Here is a 17,592-nt window from a genome sequence, read left to right on the forward strand (position 1 = left end):
TGGCCTTAAAAAGTAAATTGATTCTTATATCTAAGTTCTACAGCAAAAATTTAGTTCAAATTTCAAAATAACTGATTTTTTTTTTATTTCACGTATCTGTTTTAAAATCAATTTCAAGCGAAAGATCATTTTGAAGATCGGCAGAATCTTACGTGGAGTTAGCTAAAAATGTTCAAAAAAATAGTTCCTTGAATTTAAGTTTGACAACCATCGAATTAAAAAAAAAAAAGAAAGAAAAAAACAGCAAATTCCGACATTTGTCAAATTGCCTAATATGGTGCCAACTATTGTTTTTCTTTAAACTAATCTATTTCGTAAAGCGCAGTTAAACAAATATCTCATTCAGTGCTTCTCAATTGGGGGGTACGTGAAGGCACTTGAAGTTGTGTGTGGGTTCTTGCAAGTATCAGTAAATCTAATTTAAATTTATTGCTTTCGAATGCAGTGACAAGAACATTACATTTATGATCCAATTAAGAGCAAATTAACTGGAACACGAAGCAACTTGTTGCTTAATTGTGTTCTCGTGACTTCCTTGCGAAACAATGAAACTTTGAATTTTATACAGATGGGTATGATCACTGCTGATGCAATTTTCTGGCAGATGAGCCAGAAATGGAATAGATGATGGGACATGATTTTTCCTCTGGGGTCGCTGAATACAATACGCCTACAGATATCACTACAAATATTGTTCCAGTTTTTTCTCCAACTTGAGCTTTAAACTGGATTCTCTGGGCTCCGCTGATGTTTTCATTCCTTCAAGTGACGCGACTTGCCAACTGTCCCCAAGCGGACAGGAAGCAAAACGCTGAATGGACGCGGTCCTTTCACTCGGGCCCGGCCAGGCTCCTCGCCGAGCGCCAGCCAAACTCCTGCTGGACCGAGCCCGTGCCAGCGCATTAATGGCCGCCACATGTGGAGAACAGGACCGTGAAAAACACCAGCGGCCTCGTAAAAACACATCCAAGTCGTACAGTACTGCGGATTCACATTAAACTTGGACGTTCTCGTCCTGTCTCTTGGCGTCTCGGAAAGTGCTAGGCTTCTTCTGAGCTTCGTGAGTGCACGGAAGGCCTGAGGCAGAGGGACTTTGGTCACATGACTTTTGCTCAAACTTTTGATTGGACTTAAAACTTAGACGGATGCCAGTGTGAGTACTAACCTCTTGAGTAGTCACCAATACCAATAGGAAGTAATGATATCACCGGAACTTTTAATACACGAACCACACCTCCACAAAATAACATGTATCGGTATTGGCGGATCCATCCCCAAAATTCTTACATTTGAATTCAAGGATTATGTTTCATTATGAATTGAACATACAATTTTTCATCTCAAAAATAAAACAAAATGACAACATTGAACCTCATCTGTCACTAGAAATGGACTGATAACCGGTTTGCCGTGAGTCTCAAAAATTAGGGTTTCGAAACCGTTAATATATGGCACAATCTGACTGGCTTCTTGTAAAATTGAGTCAACGAATCACCTCTTTGAAGGTAATTGTCAGTTGCTTTTTCTCTCCCCTTCATTTTAATATTTTTTTAATATGTTTTGCGCCTTTCAGTTTGCAAAGGTGCCAAAGCGGACGTGCTGTTCCTCATCGACGGCTCCTGGAGTATCGGAGAGGAGAGCTTCGTCAAGGTGGTGCATTTCGTCTCCAGCATGATCGCTACGTTCGACGTCATCGGACCTACTGGGATGCAGGTCCGGCCGCTTTCCTTATCTCGGTTTCGAACTCCTCAAAATATTTTTCAATGATGACGATAATGTCTCGGCTCGCAGGTGTCCTTCGTGCAGTACAGCGACGACGCGAAGACCGAATTCAAGTTCAACACGTACCAAGACAAAGGTCTGGCCATGGCCGCGCCTCATCTCATCCGCTACAAAGGCGGAAACACCAAAACAGGTCAGACACGCCCACTCGCACGCCGGCAGGGTCATGAATCTCCAGTAACGGGGCAAAACCCGGTTAGGTGTGGCTCTGAAGCACACGTACGAGAAGGCCTTCACTCTGGAGAACGGCATGAGGAGGAACGTCCCCAAAGTGGTTGTGGTCATCACCGACGGACGCTCGCAGGATGAAGTGAGGAAGAACGCCGCCAGGTTGCAACACGCAGGTAAAAAAATATATGTATTTTTTTCAAACCTCCCTTTATGTACCGGGTCAAACTTACCCATTTGAAAGTTAAATTATTAAATTGGGTTTTTTGATGCAAGACTCTTTCATGGATGAGCATTTGTACACATTTTAATGAATTCATTTTTATAGCGATGCTTTTTGAAAATCTTTGTTTCACTTTTCAAAATTTTGTTTTGCTAAATAAGCAAAACCCAGGTCAAAATAACCCAGGAATATTTTTGTTGTTTCTGGGGGTAGGGGGTTAGTTTGATTTGTTAATTAGCAGGATTACACACATTTTTGTTACAATGCTTTTTGAGAAGCTGAAAAATTTCAGCCCTTGTTTTGCCAAATAAGCGAAACCTGGGTTGAAATGACCCAGGAATATAATTGTTGTTTCTAGGGGTGGGATGGCAGTTTGATTTGTTAATTAGACATTTTTGCTACAGCGTTTTTTGAAAATCTAAATATTTTCAGCTTTTGTTTCAGTAAATAAGAATTAACCCGGTCTAAATCACCCGGGAATATTATTGCTGTTTCTGTGGGTGGGGTGGCAGTTAAATTTGTTAATTAGCAGGGTTACACACATTTTTGTGACAATGTTTCAAAATATGGAAATTTTCAGCTTTTGTTTCACCAAATATGCAAAACCTGGGTCAAAATGAGCCAGTAATATTATTACAGTTTCTGGGGGTGTGAGGCTAATTTGATTTGATAATTAGCAGATTTCATACATACACACACACACAAAATTCTTAAATTTTTGTTTGTTTTCAGATGACCTCGGGTCAAACTGACCCAGGATAGTTGTTGCATTGTGAGCGCGTTTCCAAACAACGTTTTTGACACTTTTGGATAATTAAACATGCTTCTGGGTCATATCATTTCTTTTTCTGCTTCTGACCTTGGGTTAAACTGACCCAAGAAGATGTGATAATTGCAACCAAAACAACTGAGTTTTGACACTTTTGGATGATTAAATACACTTCTGGGTCATTTTGACCCAGGGGTCTTATTGATGTTTCTGTAAGGAAGGGGACAGGTTACTTCATTTGCAATCTAGCAAGTTTACACACCAAAAAAAAAGTTTCACAAACTTTTGATGGCTTACACATGACCTTGGGTCAAACTGACCCAGGATGGTATTATTATTGGCAGAGGGATAAATACTATAAATTCATTATGGCCTTGTTACTTTATACTTGAGTTTCCAAACATAAAAAATAGAGTTTTGACACTTTTAGATAATTAAACATGCTTCTGGGTCATATTGACCCGGAGACATTATTCGTATTCTTGAAAAATGGGTGATTAAATATGCCCCGGGTCAAATTGACACTCGAATGTTTTTCATTGACCTGTGCAGGGAAACATAACAGGTGGATTAAATCAAGTAAATATTGATCGTTGATGTCTATATCCGTCAATGGCAGTGAATGAGAATTTTCCTTCCCAGTCTGACAATGTCTCCCACACTGTACAAAGGCTACACGGTGTTTGCGGTGGGCGTGGCCGACGTGGACTTTGTGGAGCTGCAGGAGATCAGCAGCAAGCCCAGCGAAAGGCACGTCTTCGTGGTGGACGACTTCGACCACTTTGAGACCATCAAGGAGAACCTCATAAGCTTCATCTGTGAAACAGCCACCTCCAGTAAGTGTCCACCAGCACCAACGCTTTAAAAAAATACAATAAAATCCCGCGTTTATTTATGTCGCTGTTTTGTCCCGCAGCCTGCCCGCTCATCTTTGTCAACGGCTTCACGTCTCCTGGTGAGTAGATGGCGTGTCAGCCAACATTTTTCGTAACTTTGAAACAACCATTACAAATGTATTATTCTTTTTATAATACTGTAAAAAAATAGAACAAGTACAACAACACTGTTAATCATAAAATTTTAACATTACTATTAATCATAAAACATTTCGAGTTTTATATTTATTTTAAAAAAGAATTTTTATACTTTACAAAATCATCTTGCGGGCCAAATTAAACACATTTGTGGGCCAGAACCTGCCCATGGACCATATGTTTGACCCTGATTTACGTAGTGCGTTTCTAACAATGTGATTCACATATTTAATATGACGTTTAAAGCATTTATAAATCGACTTCATGCCAATTTGAACAACTTGATCGTGATTGGCCGACGAGGTGAGTTTTGAGTTTTATGAATATTTGGTGTTGCATTAACTTCTTATTTGCAGTATTAACTTGTTTTTTTTAAATAATGTTATTACGATTTAGTAATTTAATGACAGTAAGTTGTTGTTATTTCAGTTTCTTTTGAGTTTGATGTTGTTTTTAATTGGACTAAACAAGCATTTTGTTGTTCTTTTTTTTTATCTATAATTAGGTTATTAATCTGTTTTTAAGCTGTTTTGGGGTGTGCGTTTATTTAGCATGTGATGGAGACTGGTCCCAACCACAAACAGGAAAAAAAAGTGAATAATTGAAGCTCATTATAGTTGCTCGGAAAAAAGGTGAAGGGATTCAATAAAAGTAAAAAAACAAACAAACAAAAAACATACAAACAAAAAAAAAACTTAGTAAAAAACAGAAATACAAATACCAGTAAGTTGAAAGTTCCAGAGAGAAAAGGTTAAAAAAAAATCAAATAAAATCACAAAGATGGTTCAATGTTTATTGACACTTCAAACTGTGTATAGTTGTTTTTCGAAAGTCTGGCACATAAATGCTAACATAAGGAAATCAGCAGCAATATTATTATAATTCTAACAAGCAAAAAAAATTGACAAACAGAACAACAAATAAATAAATACCGTAATTGAATAATAATAATAATCAAAAGCATTATTTATTTTCTGGGAACAGCGACAATCACTGAATCTTAGTCGGGGACCAGGTCAGTCTCTTCTTCTATTTCTTAACTCTAATTCAATACTTCCATCAGCGCTCAGTGCTACCATCAATCTTGTGGCGCAGTTTAGTACTACAAGTCTAAAAGAGGCTTGCAAAGCTTGAACTATGACGCGTAACGGCGTCCAGCTGTTCCATCATCTCATAAGGGACTTGTTGTGGGAGGCAGGCTTCAGGATGCTGGAAGCCTTCAACCTAACGGAGAAGACGTACGCTCAGGTGAGGGGCGTGTCCATGGAGCCGGGCTCCTTCAACAGCTTCACTGCCTACCGGCTGCACCCCTACGCCTTCCTCACCATGCCCAGCACGTAAGTGGCCTTGCTACGAGTACCGCCGTGCGTACCCAAAGACTTACACTTCCTTACACAAACTTTTATTTTGACGCATTCAATGCCAAAGACGTTCTTTTATGTTTTGTTTTGTTTTGTTTTAAGTTTTCACCATTCAATCCCAGGAACTCATTTATATTTATAAGGACATTCTAAAGTACTGAATTATTTGAGTCCTAATTACTTATGGTAAGGGATTACACGTGTACTCAGTTACATCCTTTGGTAAAAGCCATTTTCAAACCCCTTATGCCAAACACTTGAAAAAAAAAAAGAAAAAGAAATCCGTCCCTGGGAATGAAATTGTGTACCAATAAAAAAAAAATGAATTAAAAATGTAGTACAAACAAAAATCAGAAGGTTTTCCAATGAATGTTCTCTACCAGTCAAAGCGCCCTCTGTCATTCAGAATTCAAGTCAGCTTCATTATTACGAAATATAGATGAAATTATTTGTTTATTATATTTTGATTTCTCAAAAGTAGGCACTCTTTGCACATCTTGCTATCTTAGTCACAAGGTGTGAATGTCTTGACCACGTGTGCGTGAATTTGAAGGTGTTTCAGAACTTTTGACTGGTACTTTAAATGAAACAAATCATGTGTGTGTGTGTGTGTGTGTATATATATATATATATATATATATATATATATATATATATATATATATATATATATATATATATAATTTTTTTTTTACATCATGCATTTCATTAGCTGTGAATTAGTCACAGATTTTTACTATTTGCTTGGAGGTACAGCTAAATCTCCGTACAGTATATCAAACATCTGGTGAAGTGTGTAATATGCACACAATGCAACCATGCTACATATCAACACATATTTCAAACATTTCCCATCTGCTGAAATGCATAAATGGCTTTCTGGCCTTCATATTATGCAAATGAGCAGATGTTTGACAGTCCTGCCGATAACTGGAAAGTGTTTTTGTTACCTGGCAACAGGAAAGCTGAACGAGAGAAGCCAAAGCAGGAAATAGCAGCTCGTCATTGTTTATTGCGCAAAGAAGCGTCCCGCCGCCAGCTCTCTCTTGCTCCAATTTTTTTCATGCTCACACTTTTTCATTTCCAAGTCTGGAGACCTATCAGATTTCTTCTTTTTGTTAATTTTCGTCAACTATTTTTACCCGTTTTTTTTTTTTTTTTGTATACAACGATAACTGTGAACAGCAAGGTGCATCCCAGGGTCTCCCTTCCATAGATACCATCATCCACATGGCACACATTTTCAGATTTCTTCTTTTTGTTAGTTTTTGTCAACTATAATCATCAGGTTTTTGTTCTCTACACAATAACAACAGCTAGCAAAATGACTTATTCGAACGTCACTTGTGTTGCATGAACAGTAAGGTGCATCGGGCAGGTCTCCCTTCCGTCTACACCATCATCTTCATTCGACTTATTTTCAGATTTCTTCTTGTCGTTAGCTTTTGTCAACTATATTTACCAGTTTTTTTTGTACACAATAACAACTGCTAGCAAGATGGCTAATTCAAACGTCACTTGTGTTGCATGAACAGTAGGGTGCATCCGGCGGGTCTCCCTTCCATCTACACCATCATCTTCATGGAACTTATTTTCAGATTTCTTTTTTTTTTATTTTTTTGTTAGTTTTCGTCAACAACGTTTACTTGTTTGTTTATTTTTTATACACAATAACTTCTGCTCGCAAGGTGTTCTGCTCGCACAGCATGGTGCATCCCAAGGGTGTCCCATCTGTCATCATCCTTATAGGACACATATTCAGATTTCTTGTTTTTGTTAGTTTACATCGACTACGTTTACCATTTTTCTTTTCAAAATGACAACTGTTAGCAAGACGGCTTACTCCAACAACTATTGTGTGAACAGTGAGGTGCATCCGGAGGGTCTCCCTTCCGTCTACACCATCATCCTCATGCTCCGCCTCCTTCCCGACACGCCCATGGAGGCCTTCGATGTGTGGCAGGTGTCCACGGCAGACCACAAGCCTGAGACGGGCGTCACCATTGACCGTGAGTTTGTTGCCGTTTCGCTCTTTTCATTGAAAATGTTGAAAAACGATAAAGCGTTGACACCGTTGTTGCGTGGACGCCTCTCAGCTGCCAAGCAGACCGTTTCCTTCTACAACAAGGACGAGCGTGGCGAGATCCAGCGGGTGACCTTTGATGAACCTCAAGTCAAGCAACTCTTCCACGGAAGCTTCCACAAAGTGAGTACGGCTCGTCGACATGTCTAATAAACGGTGCAAGCACCAGCCTGAGGAACATGATTAGTACCAGTGTAGAACCAAAGTGTCAAACCGCCTCAGTTTATTGCGAGCTAATGACGACTTAGTCAGTGCCTTTGTTTTGCTTGAGGCATAATAACTCTTATCTGATCTTCTCAGTTTTAATAATGTTTCTGTGTGTGACCAAGGATGGACTCGGACAATGGTTCAGTCTGCTCGCTTCTTTTATTGTATGACTAAAAACAAGTTACCATTAAGTTACCGTTTATGGGACGCACCCATACTTTCGACTTTCATTTTTTGTGGAAAAAAAGCATCTCATATTTGGGGAATTACGGTAATTAGGGACTCATGAATGAGCAGTGACTGTTTGCAATCATTCGCTCATTCACATTATGTGTGTGTGTGTGGGGGGGGGGGGGGGGGGGGGGGGGGACTGAAGGGCATAGTCTATATAAAAATGCATATATAGTGATTAGGGAGTTGGGAAGGAGCAAGGCAGCCTCGGGCTGAAAAATTCCTTGATTGTCAACAATAGTGAAGACATTCCAGAACCGCACAGTGTGCGCTCGGCCCGCCTCGCTGGCGTCCCGTCCTGGAAAGTGTTGGGTCAGCGCACTGAAACAATGACATCAGGGGAAGGAGGAGGTAGGGGGGCAAGGAGGGGGGCTTCTGGTAGCCGACTCGGGAACGCTTGCGGTCGCGTGCGCCCGAGTAGCAATTTGAAATCGGAGGAGAGGTCCAGAGTGATTTAAATGCCGAGCCGTTGCCAAGTCGACACGTTTACACTGTTGAGGGTTTTACGCTGTGGGCCGGCGGGCCTCCCGCAGTCTAGAAAAATCCAAGTGGTTGCAGCAAGTCCATTGTGTGCGTTTGAGTGATGAGAAGCCCATTTGTCCTGGATCGTCTTCAACTTTTCCGCGTGGGCCGACCAGGTGACTGAGGAAGCGCCAAAAGCCTTCATCACTTTGCGCTCAGCACACTTACCGAAGATGTGTTTTCAGATTTGATCCGCAAATTCAGGGGTGTCAAACAAATTTAAATGATATGCTAAATCATACTTTTAGTTTCTGTCAGAGCGCTGTTAAATTTGAAGTGTGATCATCACACATCTATCTAGATTTAAAATCAGAGGCCAAGAAACACTGTTCAAAAGGGGGATTTGTTTCCTTTTTCCACGTTTTTCCGTGTTTTGCTCTAATACAGCCTAATTTTGCTTTGTTAAACTTCTACTAAAAACATCCATTTAAAAGAAATTGAATTAAAAAATAAAGCTTCAAGATGCACATATTGAATATGAAACAAAGGGAAACACGCTTTGCATTAAAAAGTCAAAACAATGCTATAAAAGTTAAAAAACATATAATAACATGTCAGAAAATACCAAAAATATCTGTATACATCTATATCTATATCCATCTTATATATATATATATATATATATATATATATATATATATATATATATATATATATATATATATATATATATATATATATATATATATATGTATATATGTGTCAAATTAACAGAAAAAGATGAAGAAAAAAAATTAAAAACACTAAATACAAAAATCTATAATAATAGCTACGTATATACAATGTGTCAAATTTTGCAGGAAAAGTTGAAGAATACGAAAATCTATCTGTCTGTCTGTCTGTCTATCTATCTGTCTGTCTGTCTGTCTGTCTGTCTGTGTCTGTCTGTCTGTCTGTCTGTCTGTCTGTCTATCTATCTATCTATCTATCTATCTATCTATCTATCCATCCATCCATCCATCCATCCATCCATCCATCCATCCATCCATCCATCTCTTGCTAATAATTTTAATGATAAGTATCCGCTGTGCTGGTTTGGAATACTTCCGGAAGAGTGCACAGCTAAAATGTTTTTGTCTGTGCGTTGTCCCGTCTAGCTGCACATCCTGGTGTCTTCCACCGGCGTCCAACTGAACATGGACTGCCAACACGTGGCCCAGAAGAGCATCAAAGCTGCTGGAAACACTTCCAGAGACGGATACCAAGTTCTGGGAAAAATTGCCAAGGCGGTGGGCTCCAGAGGAGACTCGGCAACTGTAAGTCATCTCAAACATTTTCAGCTTTTATTCCGGGATGTTCGGCTCACTGATAAAATATGAAAGCCTCCTTTAATGTTGTGTCTCAGCAACTGCGAGAATGCTTTTGGATCCACTTGGAAATTTTCCGTAAATGTCAGATGTTTATATCTGCTCGTGAACTCATCCTGCAAATATGTGAAATGACCCACTCGCATAAATTACACTTATGCCAAGATTCTGCTTTGAACTTTATTTATTGATTTATTGGACTTTAAAATGGGCCACTTTTTTTTTTACGGCTGCTGCAGATGGAAAAAAAAAAGTTGAGTATCACCTTATAACATGATAAATGTCACATGATATACAAGGCGACGCCTTTTCCAGGAGCCGCCAGTAAAAAAAGAAAATCAAGTTTTCTGCGTGTGACCCGCGGACACGCTCGTTTATTTCCTAACGCCGCCAGCTTCTGTCACACACGTGTTTTTGTTTTTTGTTTTTTTTTTTCTTTTCAGTTCCAGCTCCAGATGTTCGATATTGTCTGCAGCCTGGCTTGGACCAGCCGAGACCGATGCTGTGACCTGCCCGCCCTGGTCCGTAACTGTGGAAACGCAAGCGCGCTTACTTCATCTACTACGAAGAACACACACACAAGCCACAAACGGTTCCAGCTGCTATCAGTCATCGTCAACACACAATCTATTTGCTCATGTCAAGGCTTCTCACACTTTTTTTGTGTCCGGGGGGACATTTTTCAGAGCGTCTTGTCATAACATAAATTTTCTCATAGCTGCTTTTGCGCAACAAGAACGACTTCCCCTGTTGTAAGATGACAACCATAGGCGCTTCTAGCTCATTTTCGTGGGTGCTCAAGCACCGCTAAATCGAATCCAATCAACCGCATAAATTTAAAGAGATTTGTTTTTTTTTATGTCCTCTTTTTACCCCTGGGTGTGCGGGGATTTTTCACTAGCCTGGCCTTATTATTACCCGACTTCAGCTGACTTTGAAAGGGCCATAACATTGTCAAGTATAAATATATATTTACTTTTAACCCCTTAAAAGTCCATCCCTATCCATACATACACATATTTTTTCGGCGTGGGGATCCTTTGCCCCCTTTATGCACAAAAATGATAAAATGTGAGCAAAACTTACTACGCTGTATATTTATATATTTATGAACTTGAAAGAGGAATCTTTATTGTGTCATAATTATAGTATTATGACTTATGCGTTATGGGACTCCAGGCTAAACCAATCATCAAAGTCATTGAAAGGCTTGCAAGTGTCATAAGTTGACCGCTAGTGCCACCTGGTGGTTGTGGCAACACAAAAATTTCTATTGCGCCCCATTTGCAAGTTGCTGTTGAGAGGATCAATGCAAACATCGGGTTTTCAATATGTCCAAAATTGACAATATTTCCAATTTTGAATGGCAGTAAATGAGCCCAACATGGGCTGAATTTGACACGTATAGGGTGAACTTCTCGACCTCCCGTTTGCGAGCATTTAGAAGGGATGGCAGCGTGGCATATTGAAAGTTTTCATTGATTTACAATCAATGCAATATTTTAAGCTCCCTAATGTTTTTTATTTTTTATTTTTAAATGATTTTCCTTTGAGATCTGGCATTGAAAACATCAAAAAACCCGAATTGTGTCCCACAGGGGTGAAACAAACTCGATAACTAAATGTAGCAACATCCAATATTTTTTGCATATATTTGTATTATTTTAACAAGAATACGATAGCGATGCTCTGACCCCTTTCCTCTTCTATTGTCCATCAGAGAGACGAGAGCAAATGTCCTTCGCTACCCAACGCCTGCAAGTGCACCACCTCGGCCACCGGGCCGCAGGGACCCCAGGGACCCGTGGTGAGCGGACACACATCCACACAAGGGGGGTTCTATCGTAGTGGGGACATGCCATTTACATAATGCTTTTCCAAGCTCCTAACCTTAACCATCATAACAGATTGCCTAACCCTCAACCAAACTCCGATTCATAGTCCGAAAAATGAGTCTTGAGCCTCAAAAAAAGGTCTGAACCTGTGGAGTCCACTAAATTGGTCCTCACAAGCCCCAAGATGTCCCCATAAAGAGTAAGATTTTGTGATTTTGTCCCCACCATGTAGCAAAAACCACAGGCACACACACATACTTGGTTTTGCTGTTGTAATGGGGACATCCAAGTGACATAATGCGTTACCCAGTCCCTAATCCTAAACCTAACCATCACAACAGATTGCCTAAGCCTAACCTTTACCCTAACCTCAAACAAACTTCAAGCCTATCCCCTAAAAGCCAGTCTTGACCCTCAAAAAGAGGTCTCAACTTGTGTGGTCTGCCAAATTGGTCCCCAAATGGATGGTAAAACCTGGAATTTTAGTCCCCACTATTTTAGGGGGAAAAAAAAAGGGCGCTCACACACGCAGACAGGAAAAATAAGCTTTTAATTTTTTCCTATTTATTGTAATGAAATAAGCTACACACTTCCTGCTTGAAGTCTTCATCCGCTGATTGAAAAGCCTGCGGCTCACTCTGCGGAAAAAGGACGATTGGATAAGATTCCTCATGATTAATAATAATAATCCGCTACACAAAAGACGTTGTGTGCACGTCTGTGTGGGAAAAAAAACAAAAGTTTAAATGTTTGAATGGTTCCGGCTGCTGCCTCTGCTTCCTTCCTGCTTGTTGCCAAGGACGACAGGGATGCAGATCAACCGCGACCAGACAACAGCCGGCGTGGCCGGCCGGTTGCCGCGGTAACACAAACAAACAACATTAAACCCAGTCCGCAACCACATGAGCCACTCGTGCCTTTTTAGGCTGATCTTTGCCGCACATTTCAGCGTCACGGATCATATAAAAAAAAAATACATGAAAAAGCGGGTTGAACTGTAATTATTAACTCTTTTAATGCCAGCTTTTCTTTTTTTTTTTTTTTAAATCTGCAAGCCAATTTTTTTTCTTTGCCCATTCTCATTAACCCATTCAATACCAAAGACATCTTTGTCTACAAAGGGTCTAAAAACGGCATGTATTAATTAAAGTATATGAATACTCTGATTACTGTAGTTCCTAGCTAAAGGAATTGATTACTCTAGTAATCTCATTAGTTATCTTATACACTGTCAGCCCACTAAAAATGGAATTTTGACGTCTGTAGTCGTCTTTGGCAGTGAATGAGTTAAATGTTCTTTCTTGAACCAATTTAGTTGTTTACTGTAAATAATGTTCTTAGTCTTTGATATATGCCAGCAATGTACAGTGACAATTATAATAAACTCATTTACTGCCATCCCAGTAAAAATGGAAGTTTGCATTTTTTTTCCTAATTTAGTAAATGTTTTTAAAGGCATAATAATTAAAGTTATGTATGATCTTTTTTTTTCCTTCAATAACTTAAATTGTTCAGTTTTTTTTCCTAATTTTGTAAATGTTTTTAAAGGCACAATAATTAAAGTTATTTATGATCTTTTTTTTCCTTCAATAACTTAAATTGTTCAGTGGTATCAGTTTTATCCATACATTTGTTGGTTCAATTTATTAACACCCACAACAATTGAAAAATGGTATGTAGTCTGTGGTGTGATGACACTTTAACACATAGCCATTAACTGGTCTCTACCGCCACCTACTGTCTTGAGGTGAAAACACAAGTCAACAAAGAATTCTCAATTTGCTGACATAGTTTGACTGCCGCTCAACGGAACGTTGCAAAAATCGCAGGAAAATCAATGTCACAAATCTTATTAAAATGCATCTCAAAATTTGTCATTATAATGACTTTATATGGTCCAAACTTTGGACTATGATTATTTTTGTACACAAAATCTTGCATGTCCAACTGCAATCACATAGAAATGTCAAAATGGTTGCATTTTGAAAGTTTTAATCATCTGTTGGAATTTTCAGCTTCCTAGTGTTTTTTTCATTGATTCTTTTATGATATCATAAAATAATCAAAGGAATTTCCATAATTTGTAACATAAGGGTTAAGGGGTTCTCTACGTAACAAGTTTTCTCTTGATCTTGTTCCCACTCAGGGTGCCCCTGGCAAAAAAGGACCACGAGGTGAAAGAGGAGAGATGGGCTCACCTGTAAGTCTCTTTAATTAATTAAAAAAAAAAAAGCAACGCCTTTTAATGTATTCACTGCCAATGACGGCTCAGAAATCCATTTTCACCTGTGTCTCATCTAATGCGATCTGGTCTTGTATCCCAGGGGCCGGTTGGCCCTCGGGGCGACCTCGGAGCACCCGGACCCATGGGCCTGCCTGGTCCACAAGGACCCAGCGGACGCTCCATACCAGGAGAGGCTGTGAGTACAAACACACACACACACACACACACACACACATAAATCTGAGGATGAGCAGGGATTACGCCGGAGATGTTAAGAAAGGCTCCCCAGACGTCAGACGCCATTCCACAAAGACTTTTCAGCTAATAAATCAATTTGAAGTTGTGTCTCCTGGCTGCAAAGATTTTCCCACTGAGGCAAAGAAAAAAAAAATAAAAACAACAACTTGAGCTGGGTTATTTTCATTCTTACTGTCGGTTGTTGTTTTTCAAAACACACACCACCTGATGAGAGAAGGGAAATTGATGTGTTTCGACAGATGTCAGGTCATTCTTAGTCGGGTGAGAAAAATTAGTCATTATAGGTGAAAAATAATTGGCTTATCAAATTAACTCATTCAATCCCAAAGACGTCATTTTACGTTTTTGAAAGCCCGGACATTAGATCCCAGGTCCTTTTTTTTCAAATATTTTCAAGTGGTAAATGTCTAGCATTAAAATAATTATAGAAAAAAAAAAAAACATTTTTTTTTTCCTTTGAAAAAAGGCAAAATCTCAAGGTCACCAAATTTCCAAATATTTGATTTTTTTCTAAATTGATGAAATAATTGAATTGAATCAATTAATTATAATTTAAGTAATCAAATTGATTGATCATGACCGGAGCACTGATTTTATTTGATGTCATTTTCAGTTGACAGCAATTAAAAAAAAAAAGATTTAAAGATTTTGGGTTGTTCTTTTTATTTTTATTGCATTTTTTTAGTTTGTATTTCTTCTAATTTTATTTATATTTTTTATTGTCTTTTTATTGTTTTAAATATTTTTAAAGGTATTATACATGATTATTGCTGAAAGTGACTTAAAAATTGGGCTATCCATTTACTATATTTGAAGGTACTATAAATGGATAGCAAAAGCCGTATTAAAGGTGAAAATGGCTTAGTAATTGGACAATCTCTTTGGTATATTTAATGGCATTTTACATGAAAAAAAATTGTTTGAAAATGGTAAAATCGTAATTAATGTGAAAAATAATATAGTTCAAATCAAGTATATTAAAAATCAAGTATATTAAAAATGAAAATAGGTTTTTCTTTACTGCTGAAAATGGCTTAGTAATTAAAATATCCTTTTACTATAGTTAAACACATTATACATGATTTTTTTTTTTTAGCAAATGTCAAAATACGTATTAAAGGTGAAAAATAATTGAGTTTAGATCAGGTTTATTTCACACGAATAATTCAAAAATCACTTTTTTTTTTCAACTGCTGAAAATGGCTATCACTGTTGGACTATTTCTTCAAATCACTTTTTTTTTGTTGTTGCTCTTTTTCTTTCTTTCAGGGTCGGCCTGGACCCAAGGGAGAACCCGGAGACTCTGGCCTACCTGGACTTAAAGTAAGTCCTGTCTTTTATTTTTCATTTTTTTCTGTGTGTTGGGGGAGGCGAGGCCGACGACGCAGGTGCGGTGAGGAGCCTGCCAGGCAGGCGTCGTCCTCCTCCTCGCCGATCAAGAGTTGATATGACGACGTGACACGCGGATGGAGCGTTGACGTGGGAGCAAAAGAGGACTCGTGCCCCCCCCCCAACCCCTCCGCCAGTCCAAAGTGAGATGGATGCAAGTGTCGGCGGACTTCTGGAAGGATTCCCGTCAGGAAGCCGACTCAAGATGGAGGATCAACAGATGAAATTCCTCAGCTGTCCTTAGTCACGATCAGCTAGCCTAGGGATATTCAATACCGTTTTTTTTAATCAGACCGATACCGCTACGAGAATTCAAAACTTTTAGTCTATTCACTGATACCAAGTAAATGAATATACTGCTTATTTTGGACTGACAAAAAAATGACAGAAAATTTACATAGAAAAGATGGTGCATGGAAGTTTTTAACATTTTTGGTATTATTTATTTTTTGAAACTGCTTGCTTACACCAACATCATGCCTTCAACAGACATCCATGTTAGCAAATAAAAACAGCACCAACACAGACACACTCGGATTGTTAGATCACTGCACCAATGCAACAGTAACACGCCTGGTGGGGTTTACTAGTGAAGAGTGCCCCCTGGTGTCTAGTAAAAAAAAACAGCGGATAAGCCACACTGAACTGCAGGGTTCAAAGCATGAGAAAAAAGTAGCGGCTTATAGCAGGAAATTTATGGTGGACTCATTTGAGATCCGTTGTGCAACATCTTTTTTTGACATGGAACCAATCAGCTTTTTTTTTTTTTGCAATGGTTATACCCCATGTGATTTTTTTTTTTTCAGCCAAGTACCCCCTAACCAGGACAAAGAACCAATTTGGGATGGAAAAGAAAGACAAGGATTTAATACAGTGCTTTGTCCATCACGGTTTGATTTATTGAAATTTGGAATTACATTTGTAGTGCTTTCTCTAACGTTGTTTTATATTTGGCTCGTGTGCCAGACTATTGCATCACTAACAATGCACTTCCAAATTAAAAAAAAAAACAACTTTTTTTTTTTCTCATCCCAGTCATTGATTTAACATCTAATTCATTTCCTTTTGGTAGCCCCATTTGAGAACGACTCAGATGCTAAATGTTGTGCTTTGCTGCCACCTTGTGGCTCATAGTCAATCCTAAAACTTTTGGGAGGTGATTTTTGCCCTCCGTGGCAAATTTGGGGTCAGTGTCACAGTTTCTTCTTAATGCATGAATGTGTACATGTGCACGCAGGGCTCACCAGGACCTCGCGGCCCCATGGGACCCATCGGAGCCGCCGGAGTGCGGGTGAGTTCCGAGCAGCAAGACTGAGGGACGAATGGCAAACCTGGCGCCATCATCTGACTTTGTTCCTCGTGTGTCTCCTTGTCTTCAGGGCCCTCAAGGGAAGGACGGCATGGCCGGACCCCGAGGACCCGCCGGGCCCATGGTGAGTCCGGATCGAACAAATTTATGTCTTGAGGAACATTCGGATGTGGCTCTGATCGATTTCTCCCCGCAGGGACCCCCGGGTGCTCCCGGAGCACCGGGTCTGGAAGGAAAACCCGGGAACACGGGTACAAACGGAGCTCCTGTGAGTGATGTCAACTGAAGGATGACGACAGTGAGACAAAATTCTTTGGACTGAGCCATTTCTGTTTGCATGCTTTCAGGGTTCCGTGGGACCGAAAGGAGACAAGGGAGAGCGCGTGAGTATGAACTCGACGTCCCGTCCTAGAAAGATGACTTTGGGACTCAATTTGTCTTCCTTGTCCTCAGGGAGACTTTGCTCCTCAGAACATGATGCGCTCCATCGCCAGGCAGGTGTGCGAGCAGCTCGTCAACGGTGAGTGGGACGTCTCTCATAGTCGTTTCGTCCCCTCGCCCTCAACGTTTGTCCTCCGCAGCCCAAATGAACCGGGTCAACAGTCTCCTGAACCAGATCCCCAGCGGCATTCACCGCAGCAACAACCCCGGCCCCCCGGGACCCGCCGGACCCCCTGGCTTGCCGGGACCGCGCGGTGAGCTGGGCCCGCCAGGAAGAAACGGTTTCCCCGGAAACCCAGGACTGCCGGGACAGACTGGGGAGACGGGGTCCGCCGGGGAGAAGGGCGAACGAGGCGTGGCGGGAGTTGGACAGAAAGGACCTCGAGGACCCCCAGGTAAAAATTCTGGGGCCGTTTTATCTTCCTGATGAAATGTTGAATTATACCCCC

At 40.0% G+C, this 17,592-nt stretch overlaps 1 protein-coding gene across 1 annotated transcript in view; it reads left to right on the plus strand.

The window, feature by feature from the left end:
* col12a1b (collagen, type XII, alpha 1b) overlaps positions 1-17,592 on the plus strand; it is a 101,742-nt gene that overhangs the window by 80,676 nt on the left and 3,474 nt on the right. The window contains exons 54-73 of the mRNA XM_088403185.1: positions 1,574-1,713; positions 1,792-1,915; positions 1,983-2,126; positions 3,614-3,778; positions 3,859-3,897; positions 5,175-5,313; positions 7,204-7,346; positions 7,434-7,543; positions 9,478-9,636; positions 10,131-10,208; positions 11,408-11,494; positions 13,669-13,722; positions 13,847-13,942; positions 15,274-15,327; positions 16,631-16,684; positions 16,773-16,826; positions 16,899-16,970; positions 17,050-17,085; positions 17,156-17,222; positions 17,284-17,538. Of these exons, the coding sequence (XP_088259311.1) occupies positions 1,574-1,713; positions 1,792-1,915; positions 1,983-2,126; positions 3,614-3,778; positions 3,859-3,897; positions 5,175-5,313; positions 7,204-7,346; positions 7,434-7,543; positions 9,478-9,636; positions 10,131-10,208; positions 11,408-11,494; positions 13,669-13,722; positions 13,847-13,942; positions 15,274-15,327; positions 16,631-16,684; positions 16,773-16,826; positions 16,899-16,970; positions 17,050-17,085; positions 17,156-17,222; positions 17,284-17,538 (2,070 nt within the window). The remainder of the gene's footprint in view (positions 1-1,573; positions 1,714-1,791; positions 1,916-1,982; positions 2,127-3,613; positions 3,779-3,858; positions 3,898-5,174; positions 5,314-7,203; positions 7,347-7,433; positions 7,544-9,477; positions 9,637-10,130; positions 10,209-11,407; positions 11,495-13,668; positions 13,723-13,846; positions 13,943-15,273; positions 15,328-16,630; positions 16,685-16,772; positions 16,827-16,898; positions 16,971-17,049; positions 17,086-17,155; positions 17,223-17,283; positions 17,539-17,592) is intronic.

This window comes from Hippichthys cyanospilos, chromosome 20, assembly GCF_059441005.1.
Source record: "Hippichthys cyanospilos isolate Australia breed blue-spotted pipefish chromosome 20, RoL_Hcya_1.0, whole genome shotgun sequence".
Lineage (NCBI taxonomy): Eukaryota > Metazoa > Chordata > Actinopteri > Syngnathiformes > Syngnathidae > Hippichthys > Hippichthys cyanospilos.